Source organism: Pristis pectinata, chromosome 4 (genome assembly GCF_009764475.1).
Source record: "Pristis pectinata isolate sPriPec2 chromosome 4, sPriPec2.1.pri, whole genome shotgun sequence".
Classification (NCBI taxonomy): Eukaryota; Metazoa; Chordata; class Chondrichthyes; order Rhinopristiformes; family Pristidae; genus Pristis; species Pristis pectinata.
In genome coordinates this window covers 48,271,663-48,287,185 of record NC_067408.1, presented here as the reverse complement: position 1 = coordinate 48,287,185, position 15,523 = coordinate 48,271,663, and the positions used below count along the sequence as shown (strand labels likewise).

Genomic DNA, 15,523 nt, shown 5'->3' with positions numbered 1-15,523 from the left:
CCAAGTGTCACTATGTACCAAGGTTCTACCTGTCCCGGCTGTTGAGAAGGATGGGCCTGGCCCCGTGGCCACACAGCGTCCCAGTCAGCTGGACGTTGCCGCACTACCTGTCCTTCGTGGAAAAGTTCTTCTGGAGCAACCCTTTGGACCATAAGTCCATCAGGAAGTGGTCAGCACGGAACATCCTGCAGACACTGCAGGAGAAGGACTCGATGGACACCGTGGGGTGGTTCCCTGAGCAGACTGTCCAGACCATCTGGCAGAATGCCTCATCACCAGAACTCACCAACAAGCACCAAGACCTCGCTTGGCTGGCGGTGAGAGGGGCCCTCCTAGTAAGATCCGTCCTGCACGGTTGGGGCATCACCCCCAGCACGCGCTGCCCCCGGGAGGACTGCGCCGGGGACGAGACGGTCGCCCACCTCTTTGCGGGCTGTGGGTTTGCGAGGAGGGTGTGGCGAAAGATGCAGGGGTCCTTGTCACGTTTCATCCCAAGCAGCAGCGTAACAGAGGATTCTCTGATCTATGGGCTGTTCCCAGGGACACACACAGAGACGGACATCAGATGCTGCTGGAAGGTCATCAACTCAGTGAAAGACGCCCTTTGGTCTGCCCGAAAATTGTTGGTCTCCCAGCACTGCGAGATGTCCATAGGGGAATGCTGCAGACTGGCACATTCCAAGCTGCAGGAGTACGTGCTGAGGGACGCACTGAAGCTGGGTGCAGCCAGCGCGAGGGCTCGGTGGGGAAGGACGACAGTTTAGGGTTCTTCTGCCACTGGAGAGGGAGGGGCAGGGTCAGGCGAGGAAGCCGCTCAAATGTTGTAAAGATGGGATTGGGGTATCACCTCAGGGAGCCACACGTGTGGCATCGGTGCTGTGTTTTTTATATATAAAGGTAACACTAAGAATTGAACTGTACACGAATGTAAAGGTTTGAACAGTTTTTATTATTGTATATAGTTTCCTTTATTATGAATAAAGTTTCTTTTGTTTAATAAAAAAAATCTCAGTACCTCTTGGACTGTAATCCGAAGCTTGCTTCCGTCTCCGCCTCAGAACAACCTCCAGCTCATTCTCTGTCTTGTTGTGACCTGCATCTGGAAACCCTCGACTTGGGCTCTTCTTCATTGAGTCCTGTCAGCAGACGTCACAGAAGTACACACTAAGCATTATTCTGGACAACCTCAACATACCCAGATCATTATTGCAAGACTTAAGCTTGTAAATTTATACAGTATTTAGGTAAAAATAGATACAAAAATATTTGTAGTGGAGACAACAGTCCAGAAATATGATGCTGTTTATGAGTTTTATAGGGGAAAAACTTGTGTTGGATGGGATCTCATTCAGTGCAGGATTTGTACCATCCCCTGTAATGGAACACCTGTTTTGAGTGGCAACATTACTCCAAGACATGATTTGGTAATTCTATTGTCATCAAACCTGCTGACAGTCTTGCTGTATGTGAACCAACACTGAACTGAAGCACATTACTTTGTGTTTAATTATTTTCCACTCCTTGAATTTCTGGCAAAAAAATACTCTGCTTTGATTGGGAGAAGTAAGCTGTTGTTAATTTCATAAGTTTAATTTCGTTTTCTTCTTCCATGAAGTAAATTAATATGGTTAGCTGTACAGTCGATAGTTTGCCATAAACCCAGACATACACCTGACATTGCACTCAACTCATTGGCTGATGCAGAGTTGTCCAACGAGAAAATGTACTGATAAAGCTTTGCTTTGATCTATGACTAGAACAGTTATTTGGGCTTTCATATATTCTATAGAAGACACAACTGTCGGAGGCCTTTACATTGTCAGAATTCCTTCCTGACTGCTCACAACATGCATCATATGTGCTACAGTTTACTTAGGCTGTTGGTAGCCATGCCAACCATCATTAAATCGGCTGCCAAAAGCTGCCTCAAAAAGGAACATGGTATTGGTATTAGTTTATTATTGTCACTTGTACCGAGGTACAGTGAAAAGCTTGTCTTACAAACCGATCGTACAGGTCAATTCATTACATATCATTTTTGATGACTTTATGTGGAAGAATGTAGTCCCAGAAATTCTATCATGTAGCACAATGTTTTCATGTGTTAGATGATTGAAGTTTATGTAAAATCTAACAACTAAATGCAAATATTGTGTATACAAAGTAGTCTTCGAGGAATTATATTCCAGATCTCTGTCCATAAATCACACACAAATAGAAGCCACTGATCAGCATGCAACACATGATTGACTTCATTTTCATAAATGTAATTGTATAAATACTGTTAATGAATAGCAGAGACCTAGAACTCTAAAGAGGGCTTTAGCTGGAGGGTGAGGGCCTGATCCAGCATCACTTTAAGAACTCCATCCTTAGCTGGCCAAAGGTTCTCAGGTCAGCTGGTGCAAAGGCACCATCAGTCAACTCATCCATTTTGAGGTAAGTGAATCAATTGCATTGACTGGGATTCCTGAACACCAAAGTCGCTGTTCTGGGTGAATACTCCCAATGGCATGATGTCCCATCAGAGGTACTTAGCCCCAAGTCTGTCCCCTGCCCCTCCCCATCCACTTCCTTTCAAGGACAAAACTGCCTCTGAGTGACCGTTCTGGTTATAAAAGTGTTTCCTACCACGCTGGGAGATCTACAACCACGTTCATGCTTCATGGATGCTGCTGTGAGGTACATCAGCATTATAAGGAAGAGATGCAGGATATTTTAGCATGAGCATGGAGGCTGATTTTTTTAAGGTACCACATTAGACAAAGGTGGGCCTGTGTTATTTAGAAGTGTGTAAGTTTTGTTGTCTAAGACAGTCGTACGTGTTATATAAATGTTATTATCATCAGGCTTATGTTGTTTAAGAGATACATTAAGGAGATATGAAATGCATTTGTGTGCTATAATAGGAGGTCTATTAGTCAGTATTGCAGATATTTTGCATAACTCCTTGTGTTGTACACAATTAGGCTATTTAGGTTTTTTTCCCTAAACAGCAATGCAACTAACTATTATGAGTATACTGGGGAAAAGGCTACCGTGTGTCAAACTGACAATGTGAATAATTTACTCAAGCCTACACTAGATGTTAATGTAATGGATGCATTGACAGGGAGTTGCTATCTTGTGATCTGGCATTACAACAATTCACCTCCTTTCTGACCACAATAATAAAGTTCAAGTCAGAAACTCTCTCACATTTCTAAGTGCTGTGTTCACCAAAGCACAATGCTGATTTGCCCACTAATCCTCAGCTGAGTCGATAATAGTGCTCCTCACATACTGATTTATACAGAGTTTTTATTAATCAGTCGTGCATTTTGTGAACGAGTGGTGGGTGCAGGGTTACCATACTTGGGTAGTGAATGGAAAGGCTGAAGAAGGCTAATAGCTGTTCTCCCTCACATTAATGCCGAGCCCCAAGGGATTTCCTGATATTTAAAGTCTCCTGCTGAAAATAATATGGAGAATTTGTAAATATCAAACTCAAAGCAATGCCTGGAGCATCTAGATAATGAGCTTCATTGTGTGGCTAAGCACGGATGATTATATACAGGCTGAGTTACACAGAGGGTCTGGTTTATATGACAATGAAAGAATTGTAAATTGTTTGATTTATTATTACTTTTTTTTAGTAAAAGCAAACTATTATAATACACGCAAATGTGTTATTGATTTAGTTTTATTGTACAGTGCAATGTTTATTATGGAGGGAAGTAGGGATTTGCTATAATAACGAAGACAAGCATAACATCTTGGCGAATTTCCTCACAGTTCTTGCTCTTGCCTGCAAGTTTGGTGGAAGGTCATATAAACACTGGCTATACAATGAATAGGATGCAAAGCATTTTCCACTGAACTACAGAGTGGGACTAACCCACCAGCAAAGATCAAGGTGTTATTCCAAGGAGCGTGTACTGACTCTGAATTAGATTGTTCACAACAATGGCATCCTGAGCTAAATTCTGAACGTAATAGTGGTTGTAACATTGAGAACTTCTACAGTACCAGAAAAGGCATTGCTCTGTGGTGGGCGATTGTGTTGATTTTGTGCCAAGCCCTCCCGTGGTGAAATTCTCTTGTATACATGGCCCAAAATGTTCTACACAACTGACCGTGTGCACTTTCTGCACACAAAAGCTTTTCTCCAGTATCTCTGCTACAGCAAGTAGAGGTCCTGAGGAGCCAATGGACTAAGTCGTGTAGGCTGTAGGTTGTTGGTGTGGTGCCAGTGGGTAGGGTAGTTAAGGGACGTAGAGAGGACTGGGGCTGGAAGTGGGCAAGTGGGATAACGTGTGGGGATCCGCAGAAGTTGGAAGGAAGAGGGGTGGGTTTGAGATCAGCAGATTATGTGATTGGTAGGACTGGGAGCCGGGAGGGTTCAGTGGAATCTGGGGTGTAGGGTGGGGTTGTGGTACAGTGCAGTAGCACACTAAAACTTATGGAATATGATGGGATTTCAGTCCCTGCCTCTGTAACTGTTGAGGGGCAAGGAAATGTGGGCTGAGTTCCCAAATTTTCATAATATTCCCTGCCTAGAAATTGGATTTCACACTTTTCTGGTAACGTCTCTGCTGATCCCTGAAAAAATTGGGGACAATTAAGTTAAAGTAGTGCTCTGGCATTTTGCACATAATAAACGTGTTAAAATAGGATCTGTGCTGTTCCTGTTGGGTGCTGTATAAAGATCTCATAATTGATATGCTGATCACTGGGTTGGCATCTTGGTCAGCATGGACCAGTGGGGCCAAAGGGCCTGTTTCCATGCTGTATGACTCTAAGTGAGTTGGAACCTTAAGAACCCTCTTCATGATAACCACAGTACAGTGGCAGGAAAGGCTGTGACACAAGCACCCCCATGAAACTGCGGGCTGTGGGCGGATCAGGGGGCCAGTGATTGTTACGTGCAGCTTGTAATTGATTTGAACAAAAAGGCTGTGAACTGGGAAGGGAGTAGTACTAATGAAGCTTACTCAACACTGAAAGCTGAGGCTGGCAGATGCTGTGTGCAAAATATCACCTTGCAGCACTTTAATTGACACCTGAAAATCTAGTGATGTTCTAGATTTTCAGTGGATGATGAACAAAGGTTGTAGATTGCACCTATGGAGGGAATGTGTGCTTCAAGAGCTGTGAGATCATTAGGTGCGTGACCATCACTAGGAAGATGTCAGCCACGCTAACGCGAATTGCGCACAGAGTGTCTGGGCCAATTCTCTGATGGATGCAATTTCACCTAGAAATGATCACTGGCATGATCTAACCCAGGTATAACTGCTTTTGTATGGGATTTGAAAATGCTGAAATGGATCCAATTTCTAGGCTTTGGTCTCCACTTGAAATATGCAGGCAAACCTTCAACTGGATCCATTCTTATTACCACACAGTTTTACTTTTACCAAAAAACAAACTGCTGGAGGAACACAGCAGGTCAGGCAGCATCCATGGAGGAAAATGGATAGTTGACGTTTGGGGTTGAGCCCCTTCATCTGAACATAGAACATAGAAGACTACAGCACAGTTCAGGCCTTTCAGACCACAATGTTGTGCCGACATTTTATCCTGCTCTAAGATCTATCTAACCCTTCCCTCCCACATAGCCCCCTATCTGGACTGCTACTTTTATTTTTACCAAAATGGTTAAATCTGTGCTGGTGAAGAAAGGGTTAAACTAGTTTGCTACATTACCAAGATCCCCTTCAGCTCATCCATGGCGCTCTCCTGTGTCTTCTCATCCACTGGTGGCGGCTGTCAGGGTAAAAACAAACACACAGCAGGTATGAATATTGGCCTTGCAGTAAGACTGCACCCCCTCAGCTACACAGCACGTGGTGTCTGCTGCAGCCCCAGCAGCATCCCTTGGGCAAGTTAATATCTCACTGCATCACAGTGCAGCTGCCTTCCATCTGCCACCTCAGCTTAAGTAACTGGCTTTCAGTCTTCTCCATAAATATCTAGGCACAGTGCTTCAGAGGTTTAAACCAGACACTTCCGCTTCCTATAGAAACTGTCTGCAGTTCAACAGGGATTGTTTAGTCTAGGAGCAGAAATGAGGAACTTTGCAAGCCGTTTCTCATTTTGTTCTGTGATTCACTGCCTGTAATTATTGACTATAATTTGCCACTTGGAATCCAAAAAAGTTTCAATTGGAATGGCTGCTTCACCCCATTTGGTACCTCTACCTCTTTTCAATAAATCTCCGAATCCCTCCCACCATTCAACCAGCTATATTATGTCTACATGAAATATTTATAGGAAAGAACCTAACGCTACATTATTATTCTAATAATGTTTAAATATTTAACTCTTCCCCAGACCAACGCTGTATTAAATCCTGTACAATATTCAGATGCACATGTCCACTGTTTCGCCTGCTATGTATTTGTACACATTCAGAACCAAGATCGGCACTGAATCAAAAGCATTGCCAAAGAACTGGGAGTTACAGCCTTAAGTGCATGGTGTATTGGTTAAGTGCATTGGTTAAGTGCATGGTGTGGAGTCTTATCTTGGGGTCTGCATGTGTGACACTAATTTAGGATTCAGAGTTTCTCCCACAGCCTTAGCCTATGGAATGTAATAATGGGCCAGATCTTGCTGGCTAACACCAGAGGTTCCAAATGTCAATGATTAGCAGCTGAAGAGCAGTAAGTTCCAGAAATCTCCAAATATGTTCTCTAATAAGGAATTCTTGGACTTACAGACAGATTTCATAGTGCAGGATCCCTCTGACTTCCATGGGCATTTGGAGGCAAAGAGGAAAGTGAGTCAAATTTTCCCAATTGTTTTGCTCTAGTTTAATATTTTAAATTATTAATGTGTTTTAGGTATATACAGTTAAGTTTATGTTTTCATTTTAAAATCAACTTTAATCATTTTAAGTTTTTTTTAAGATTATCATTCAAATCTAATAGTTTTTAGAAGTCTCAGAATGTCAGAGACATTTCAGAACTGTAATAACCCCACATGGCCATTACAGCTAACAAACCGAAGTTTTGGAGCCAGGACCTCTGCTACTGCCAGTATACTGCTGGAGGCAATTCCTGGAGGTAATTCCAAGCGGGGGACCAAGTCCACAAGATCTGGCCCAGTCTTGGTGATGGTGTAAAAGGGGCAACATTGGATCAGCCACACTTTATACATCTCTCCCCCTGTTCATCTCCACTGAATTTTAAAATAGATCAAACATACATGTGGTGGGTCTGATCTGATAAACACAATTTAGACCCCTCCCAGAAATCACAGAGTCAAAGAATGGCTATGGAAAGGAAGGAATATGTTCAGTATATAGAGTCAGTACTGGCTCTATGTCAGCATGATCCAGCTAGTCCCATATTACTGCACTGCATTGTCTTTCATTTCAGACACTTACCCAGCTCTCTTTTGAATGCTACAATCGAGTCTGCCTTCAGTCCATTCTGGACTTGAACCATTTCTGTGAATGTTTTCTCCTCATGTCTCTTTTAGGCCTTTTGCTAATTACTTTCACTCTATGTGCCCTAGTTCTTGATACCTCCGTTAATGGGAACAGTTTCTCTCCATCTAATCTGTCAATGCCCTTCAGAATTTCTGGCTTTTATTTCCCTACTTTTCTTTCTCATGGGAATGTACCTAAGACAGCAGTTGAAGTACCTTCACTTTAAAGGCCTCATATTGTTCAATTATAGTTTTGCTGTTTGGTTCTCTAAACAGATAGATTCTGCCCTTGATCTGTCCAGGACGTCCCCTTTCTTTGGCACTGCAACATCCTCCAGCATTATTACTGCCACTCCCCCTGCTTTTATTCCTTCCTTACATTTCGTGAACACCTTGGATCCAGGAATATTTAGGATGTATTCTTGCCTGTATTTTATCGACAGGTCTCTGTTATTGCCTCATTAACATTGTCCCTCATGGCTAGATGTACCTGCAGCTCACAACTTTGTTTAATATGTTTCCACCGAGTTTAACCCTATCTTAGACCTTCTTATACTCTGTCTTAGTCTGGTCCTGCCTAAGAACATCTTACATCTTGTTCTGGAGCTATTTATCTCTTTTTGCATCTTTTTTCTTCCTTTCAATGCTACTCTCTCAAACTCAAACCCCTCTGAACAGCACTGATAAAATTCCTGGGAGGATAATGGTCCCAGATCTATTGAGGTTCAATCTTTGTGATGTACAGATGCCGCCTCCTCTAGACCTGGCCCCAATGTCCCAGGAATCTGAAGCACCACCTCTGTCACATATTTATATGTGCTATCTTCCTATTTTTATACTCCATGTGCCTTGTGACAGTGAAGAAACTGGAGATTACAACCTCTGACATCCTGCTTCTCAATCTCTCTCATATCTCCTTATAATCTTCTTGCTGGCTCCCACCCCGTTTTATACCCAGGTTATTGGTGCAGTCATGGAGCGTGCACTTGGCTGTTCCAGAATTTTCAGAATTCCCCTTCCAGAATTTTCTACAGCTGCTCAGTGATATCCAGGCACCAAGTAGACAACATACCATCCTGGAATCAGTTCTGCAACCACAGAATGTTGTCTTCTGCCCCAACTATAGAATTCCCAATAACTATTGTTCTCTTGACCTTTCTCCTCCTCTCTACAGCTGAGTGATGGTGCTACAGCCTTAGCTGGGGCTCCACTCCCCAGTGGAAACCCTCCCCCATTAGTACTTGGAAGGGAATACTGGTTAGAGAGTATGCCTTCAGGGGTCTCCTTTAACTACCTGACTGCTCCTTTTTGCCTGCCCTTTTGTCACCTTGTCCCTCACTGGCTGTGTTCTCTTCAGTTGTACGGTCACCATTTCCTTTAATGTGCTATTCGCAAAACACACACCCTCACATATTCACCATAGTGGCATCAACTGTTGCTTGATCTCCAAAATTCAGAGCTCGAGCCCCTCCAACTAATGGCACCTCTGGTTGTCCAGGATACATGAAGCATCCTAGAGTTTATAAATAGCGCAGGATATGAATTCCACAGATCTGATGTGCTCAGCCATGCCTCTTTGTATTAAATTAAACCAACTAACAGAAAGAATGTACTGTTCTACTCACTCCAGAAGAATGTTTAAAATTCTGTATAATTGTTTGAACCAAGTGCTTGTTTACAATGACTAAAGCTTTGTTTCCTGCATGCCATTAAAACTCAACAGGACTCTGATTCCGTGCTCCTGGAACAATTTCATTGATACCTCCAGTTTATTTCAATGAGATGTTTTTAAAATTTTTACCTGGACTAGGATTACAAAATGTTTACATTTTTTTAACAAATCCAATTAAAGTCCAGCAAAAGGGAAAATTTCCCATGCGTATCTTATCTTCAAAGAGTCAGTGACTCATAAATTTTAGATTTTTTATGAAGTCCATCTCTTTTGACCAAGGCAGTGCAATTTTTTTAAATGTACATTGGGGTTCACATAGCCATGGAAACAACAGCAGAGCAAGAGTGATACCAAAGGTTATATTCCCTGAACTATTTCACGTTAAGAGCAGAGCATCCTTAAGGCAGCAGCCTGCCAAGCAGCTCATTTGCTGTCACTGCTCCCTGAGGTTGACTGAACAGCTGAGCCCAAGCTGCCGTGACAAAATCAAATGTCTTCTCCAAATATCTGCACAGTGGAAGCACAGAACCCTGTCACGCCAAGTCACAGGAGATCATGCCTTTAATATTAACATGACATTTCTGCTAGTCTCCCAACTCCCTTGTTAAAGGAACAGGATCAGGACCCAAGTGATCCTTGTGAGGTTGATACTTCAGCCATGTGGCATTGTTATGTTGCCGTTATGTTATTGCATTTCTCCTTCAAGAATATTCTCTTTAACAATGCTACATATAGTTCAGAGTATACCCAGACTCTCAGGTGTGGAAATAAAGAAATAGCCATGTTTACAGTCATGCTCACCAATAAATCTGTACAATTGATCGTAAATATAAAGAATAAAACAGTTGAAGTTTACAAACCCTGCAGCAGCCACTTCTGAAGAAGGGAGAGGGCCATCATCACATAATGTGGAATAGTAAAAAAGGACTCTGAATTTCAAATTATCTTTAGAAACATTAAACTTAAACCCGAGCTAAATAGGCTTCTCCACTGGTGCGGATGGTAAAAACACTGATACCAATGAGCTAAGCAATGCAGGGAACATAATCCAGAGCTTCCATTAGTGATCATGATCTGCTTACCCTTACTGAAAAAATACATGCACGGCATGAGGTGAGAATAGTGCTTGGGGTAAACTGTAATCCCCTTGTTGGAATTGCCTACCAGCACTCTATTACCTATATTCCAACATAAATAACAACCTGTTGTGAGAGTACAGTGAGTAGTCAGGGCAGTGGAATTATGGTCCATGAATTAACATCTTTAGGCAGGAAGTGTTACAAACAATTGGGGTAAAAGATACTTGTCTGTGGAACAGAAGAGTCCCACATGGATTCACATGGCATCATTGCTGGCCCACTCCTGAAATAGTGGAGGACCACAATCTTCTCGATCAGGACCAGGCCTGTACCATGCAAAGACTGCCCAGGAGTACTAATTCCCTGAGCTACCAATACTCAAATCATCTCAACGTTCCCTTTCTCCTTTTTGGAGTGTAACAAGATTCTTCCCTACTCCCTTGTTCAGGATCAATTCAATCTCACATGAAAAACAAATTATTGTGTTGAGAGGTCATAACGAAACATAAACTCTTTCTTTCTCCCTCCACAGATGTTGCTTGATCTGCTGGGTACTTCCAGCATTTGCAGTTGAGATTTTGGATTTCCAGCATCTGAGCTTATTGTTTTTTCTAACATTAAAAGAAGCTGGACAAAGGAATCCAGATTCCCAGGTGGTAAGGGCACTGCTACTTTATCAGGCATCCTTGCTAGCTTCACACGCACAGAGAGGGGTTAGCTAACTTGCAGGTCTGGCACCAATAAAATTGTTTCCCTCAGACCCAAAAGAATCTCCCCTTTCACTGCCTAGGTAATAATCAGGACTTGTACCATAATTCCCGGTTTTTATAACAAAGCTCCTCTCACCAATCTATACAAGTAAGTGCCTGACTTTAACCCATTGTTGTTTATTATAGCTTTAGAAAGTATTTTTGGAAAAGAAATGCAAAACTATTCCTTTAATTTATGACTTCAGTTGTCTGTTTAAAACAAAGAAGTCAACTATTTTTCCTTCGAGAGTTGTGAGTCTTTGGAGCCTCAAATGACAGTGGAAGCAGAGTCTTTGAATATTCTTAAAGCAGAGTTAGATAGATTATTGATAAGGAAAGGGGTGGAGGGGAATAAGGTTACTACAGTTGAGTGGGAATATGGAGTTAATCAGATCACCTGGATCTTATTAAATGGTGTAGCAGGCTTCAGGGGCCAAGTGGGCAGTTCTTAATTGAATGTTTGAATTTATGTGCAGGACGGACTTCAAGAACATGAGGTTTGGCGGGGTTTAGGAGTGGGGAGTAGCAGGTGCAAGAGTCCTACCTTGTGGCTAACCTTCCTCTTCAGAATGGAAATCATCAATCAGCCAGCAAGAAAGAAGGGGAAAGATACACTGTGAAAAGTCTCCCAATGTCTAAAATGAAACAAACCGCCTAGTAATCAAAGCACATTTAAAAAAGAAATCTTAACAACAAACAAGAAGTAGCTATTTGGCCACCTAACTCATCCGGCTGCTCAACAGAATTCCCGTTTGCAGAAACAAAATAAAATTTGGGCGGTGGGTAGAGGCGACTATTCCAAAATGTTGTGACAATAGCGATGGGGGAATGGATGAATTGAAATTAATGAGATGCAAATGGCGGGAATATGTTACACAATATATCCATTTCATCATAGCTGGAATCGAGGTAAGCCATGCACTTCAATGGGCATGTAGATTGGATGGGAAACAAAGTTTAAATGATCTAAAGGGAATTGAATTGATTGGAGCATAAGCATTACATCTCCTTAGTCTTGTGATTTTTACACCAGGTTCAAAACAATTCTTCATGTCTTCAACTGCTCTGGAAGTTAGTGGCCTGAGACAAGTGCCTGATGGCTCACTCCTGCTTTGAGCCATGTTCCCTAAATGAGATGGGAATGCCAGCAGAAGGTACTAAAATGAATGACCTGGGAAAATTAGCCAGGGCCACAAGCACAGTTACAGGGCAGGGGCAAAGCCTGATCTTCTGCAAAAGACTTGGCTCCTGGATCAACCTTGTGGTTTATCTTTACACTGTTCACAGACATCTGACGCTTTTTCTTCTGTCTGTCAATGGTCTGAAGTGCTCAAGGATTGGTCTAATGATAGCTCCAACATGATGTGCCAAAGTTTGCCAGCTTACATTTCATTTTTAAAATCCTTACTTTTTACATAGATAAATTATTTCAAGCTGTTTGAATAACCACATTTAAATGGCCTAAAGTTGTTTTGAAATGGAGACAAGTTAATATTACACATGCAACTTGTTACTAAATTGTCCTTCTCTCTTTTCCGCAAACATTTAGGTGTAAAAGCTTATGTGAGCATGGCCAGCTTGACAACTAAACTAAAAAACAGAAAATGCGGTATGCACTCAGCAGGTCAGGCAAGATCTGTGAAAAGAGAAGCAAAGGTAACATTTCATGTTGAGGACCTGGAGTCACTTGGAGTATAAATAAACCAATACCAATACCAATACATGGATCCTGACAAAGACTCTTGGATCCGAAACCTTAGCTATGCTTCTCTTTCCACTGATGCTGCCTCAACTGCTGAATGTTTTCAGCTTTTCCTGTTTCTGCTTCAGATTTTCAGGATCTGCCGACTTTGATTTTCGCTGTTTGACAACTATATTAGTTTGTCCTGTCAGAGTAAACACTGTAATTCCACTTGCTTCCTATCCAGCACGGTGGCCCAGTGGATCCACCGATGAGTGCAAATATTCTGAATGAGGATGGTTGCTCTTATCCCATTGCTGTTCAACATCTCTAGGATATTGTCTGTTCTGAGGGATTCCGCACAAATATCTGCTCCGCCTTGTTCCCAAGGACTGATTTAAATGACAAATATGGTTGCAAAGGAGAAGTGAGAGATTCAGGTAATAGTGCACATGATCTTCCCTTATCAATCTACATAACCTGATGATCTATCCCTAGCAGGAGGTAACGATGTTTGGTAGGGGTACTGATCAGCAGAGTTTATTGCTGTGTGGATAAGTGTGGGCAGTACGGTAGTGCAGCAGTTAGTGCAATGCTATTACAGCGCCAGCGATCGGGGTTCGATTCCCGTCGCTGTCTGTAAGGAGTTTGTACATTCTCCTGTGTCTGCATGGGTTTCCTCCGGGTGCTCCGGTTTCCTCCCACATTGCAAAAGACGTACGGGTAGGTTAATTTGGGTTTAAAATGGGCGGCGCGGACTCATTGGGCCGGAAGGGCTTGTTACCACGCTGTAAATAAAAATTTTTTAAAAATTTAAATATATCTTTATTAGTCACATGTAGATCGAAACACAGTGAAGTACACCTTTTGTTCTGGTGGCAGCCCGACACCAAGTATGAGGCTGGTGATGCAGTGGCTATGTATTTGATGTCCTTACTGACCTTGATACATGTGTGAGATCATTAAACTTTTTGCAAAAGTGCTTCACTTGTGGCAAAGGTCTATTTGGAACCTCCTCACAGTGCTTCCTGCCCCCCTGCGGGAAAGGGACTTTCTCCTTCTCTCCGTCTCTTTGACACTGTTCCTCCAGAGCCACATACAAAATTCAGCCTGTTGCTCTCTGCTACAGTTAGCCATGGCTTTCAGGAAGCTGCGAATGACTTCTTGCAGTCACAAAGAACATCATCTTTAAGAAGAAAAGGCACTGGTTCCATCTGCAATAGTTAGTTTCAACTGGTGCTGGTCTCTTAGGAAATCAGGACCCGAAGATGTGCATTCTGCGCAGCAACAGTATAGGTTAATGCACTGGAAGCACAAATTGTGTATGCATCTATCCTAAGTCAATGATGCCCGGGGTTAATAATGTAATGTAATTTCAGCACACGTTTGACAGCACCATTCAATGTTATCCCCCTTATCTTTTGACATAGTGACGTGCAACAATCTGATTCTTGGTTTCTGTATTATTATCACTGTACTGGCACAGAGAAAACATAACTTGTGGTGCATGTTTCCAGTTTATTGTGAGGAACAACCATTAACTGTGGTGGAAAACAAACTGCTCACTGGCCCTTTAACTACAAGGGCTATGTGCCCTCTGCTGGCCACATATACAAGTTTTTTCCAACAAAGTGCAGGACAACCTTTCTCCATGGACTCTCCTTTTGAACTAGTTTTAACTGTTCACTTTTCCTAAAGTGATTGGTGAACATGTCGTCAGTCTTACTGAACTCTCTACATTACCTACAATGAAACTTTGGGCCCACGTGTTTATCTAAAAGTGATGAAAATGTTGCACTTTTTGCAGAATCGCTAGTAGAAGAGCAATGGTAGAAAGATTGATTGTTGACAATTTTTGCCTCATGGTAGAATGTTGACTAAAGTAACAATCTAGTAAACCAAGCAGAAATATTCCTGCTATTCTAGCCATTTGATGAAAGCTTAAGCAAGAAGATCAGACAATTAACAACATAAATACTGGCATTACCATCTACAAAATGCACCGCAGTTATTTGCCTAAGCTACTCAGACAACACATCCAAACCTGTACCAGCTAGAAGCATGTAGGTGGTAGGTGTTAGGGGACACCACCACCAGCAGGTTCCCCTCCAAGTCACACACCAACCTGATTTGGAACTACATTATCTTCCTTCATCATTACTGGTCTAAATCCTAGAACTCCCTACCCAACAATACTGTGCAAGCACCTTCATCAGAAAGACTGTAGTGGTTCAAGAAACTGAGTTCAAGGAAGTAGTGTGGCATTTAGAGATGGGCATTAAATGCTGGCCTGCCAGTGACACACACGTATCCTAAAAATAAATAATTTTTTAAAAAGCTTGATGGGTCTGAAGTACATACCTCGTGGACTTTGTATAAATACAGTCTGTTCACTTTGAACAGAGGAATAAAAAATGTCAGAGAGAAGAATAGGAAAATGTCACTATCAATTTATTGAAAATGCTGGTGTAAATTTCCACAGGGATTCTCTGTAACTGGCTGGAAGACTAGATCTGGAAGATCTTCCAGTGATTTTTTGAAAGATGTTAGGCAGCTCGCAAAGTTGATAGAACATGTATGGTTGGGGCAGACTGGGTTCCTAATCATTTAACCTGCCTATTCAGTCAGGATTATTTGAACATAAATATAGAAAAGTGGAAGAAGAGGAAAATTAAATATGCACACTTTATTCATTCTTTAAGTTTTGTTTCCCTATTTTATAATTGCTCAATGTTTTTCAAAAGTGATTGGTAATCATGTTATTGGCGTTAGTGAACAGATGTTGAGGAGGGCTGGGGTTTAATGGTTTGCTTTCCTCAGAGCCTCTATCTATGAATCTTCTGTTTTTTTTAAGTTTCTTTTTCCTCTGAATACACAATGGAATATTGCGTCATCCTGTTTAACTTTAGGTGTTATTACTTATTAT

The 15,523-nt window shown here is 42.0% G+C and overlaps 1 protein-coding gene across 1 annotated transcript in view; it reads right to left on the bottom strand.

Annotated features, from left to right (window-relative positions):
• The window catches only part of shtn3 (shootin 3), a 107,829-nt gene that overhangs the window by 7,794 nt on the left and 84,512 nt on the right, over positions 1-15,523 (bottom strand). The window contains exons 13-15 of the mRNA XM_052014265.1: positions 11,461-11,478; positions 5,689-5,748; positions 1,016-1,136 (exon numbers count right to left, since the gene is read on the bottom strand). Coding sequence (XP_051870225.1) covers positions 1,016-1,136; positions 5,689-5,748; positions 11,461-11,478 — 199 coding nt within the window. The remainder of the gene's footprint in view (positions 1-1,015; positions 1,137-5,688; positions 5,749-11,460; positions 11,479-15,523) is intronic.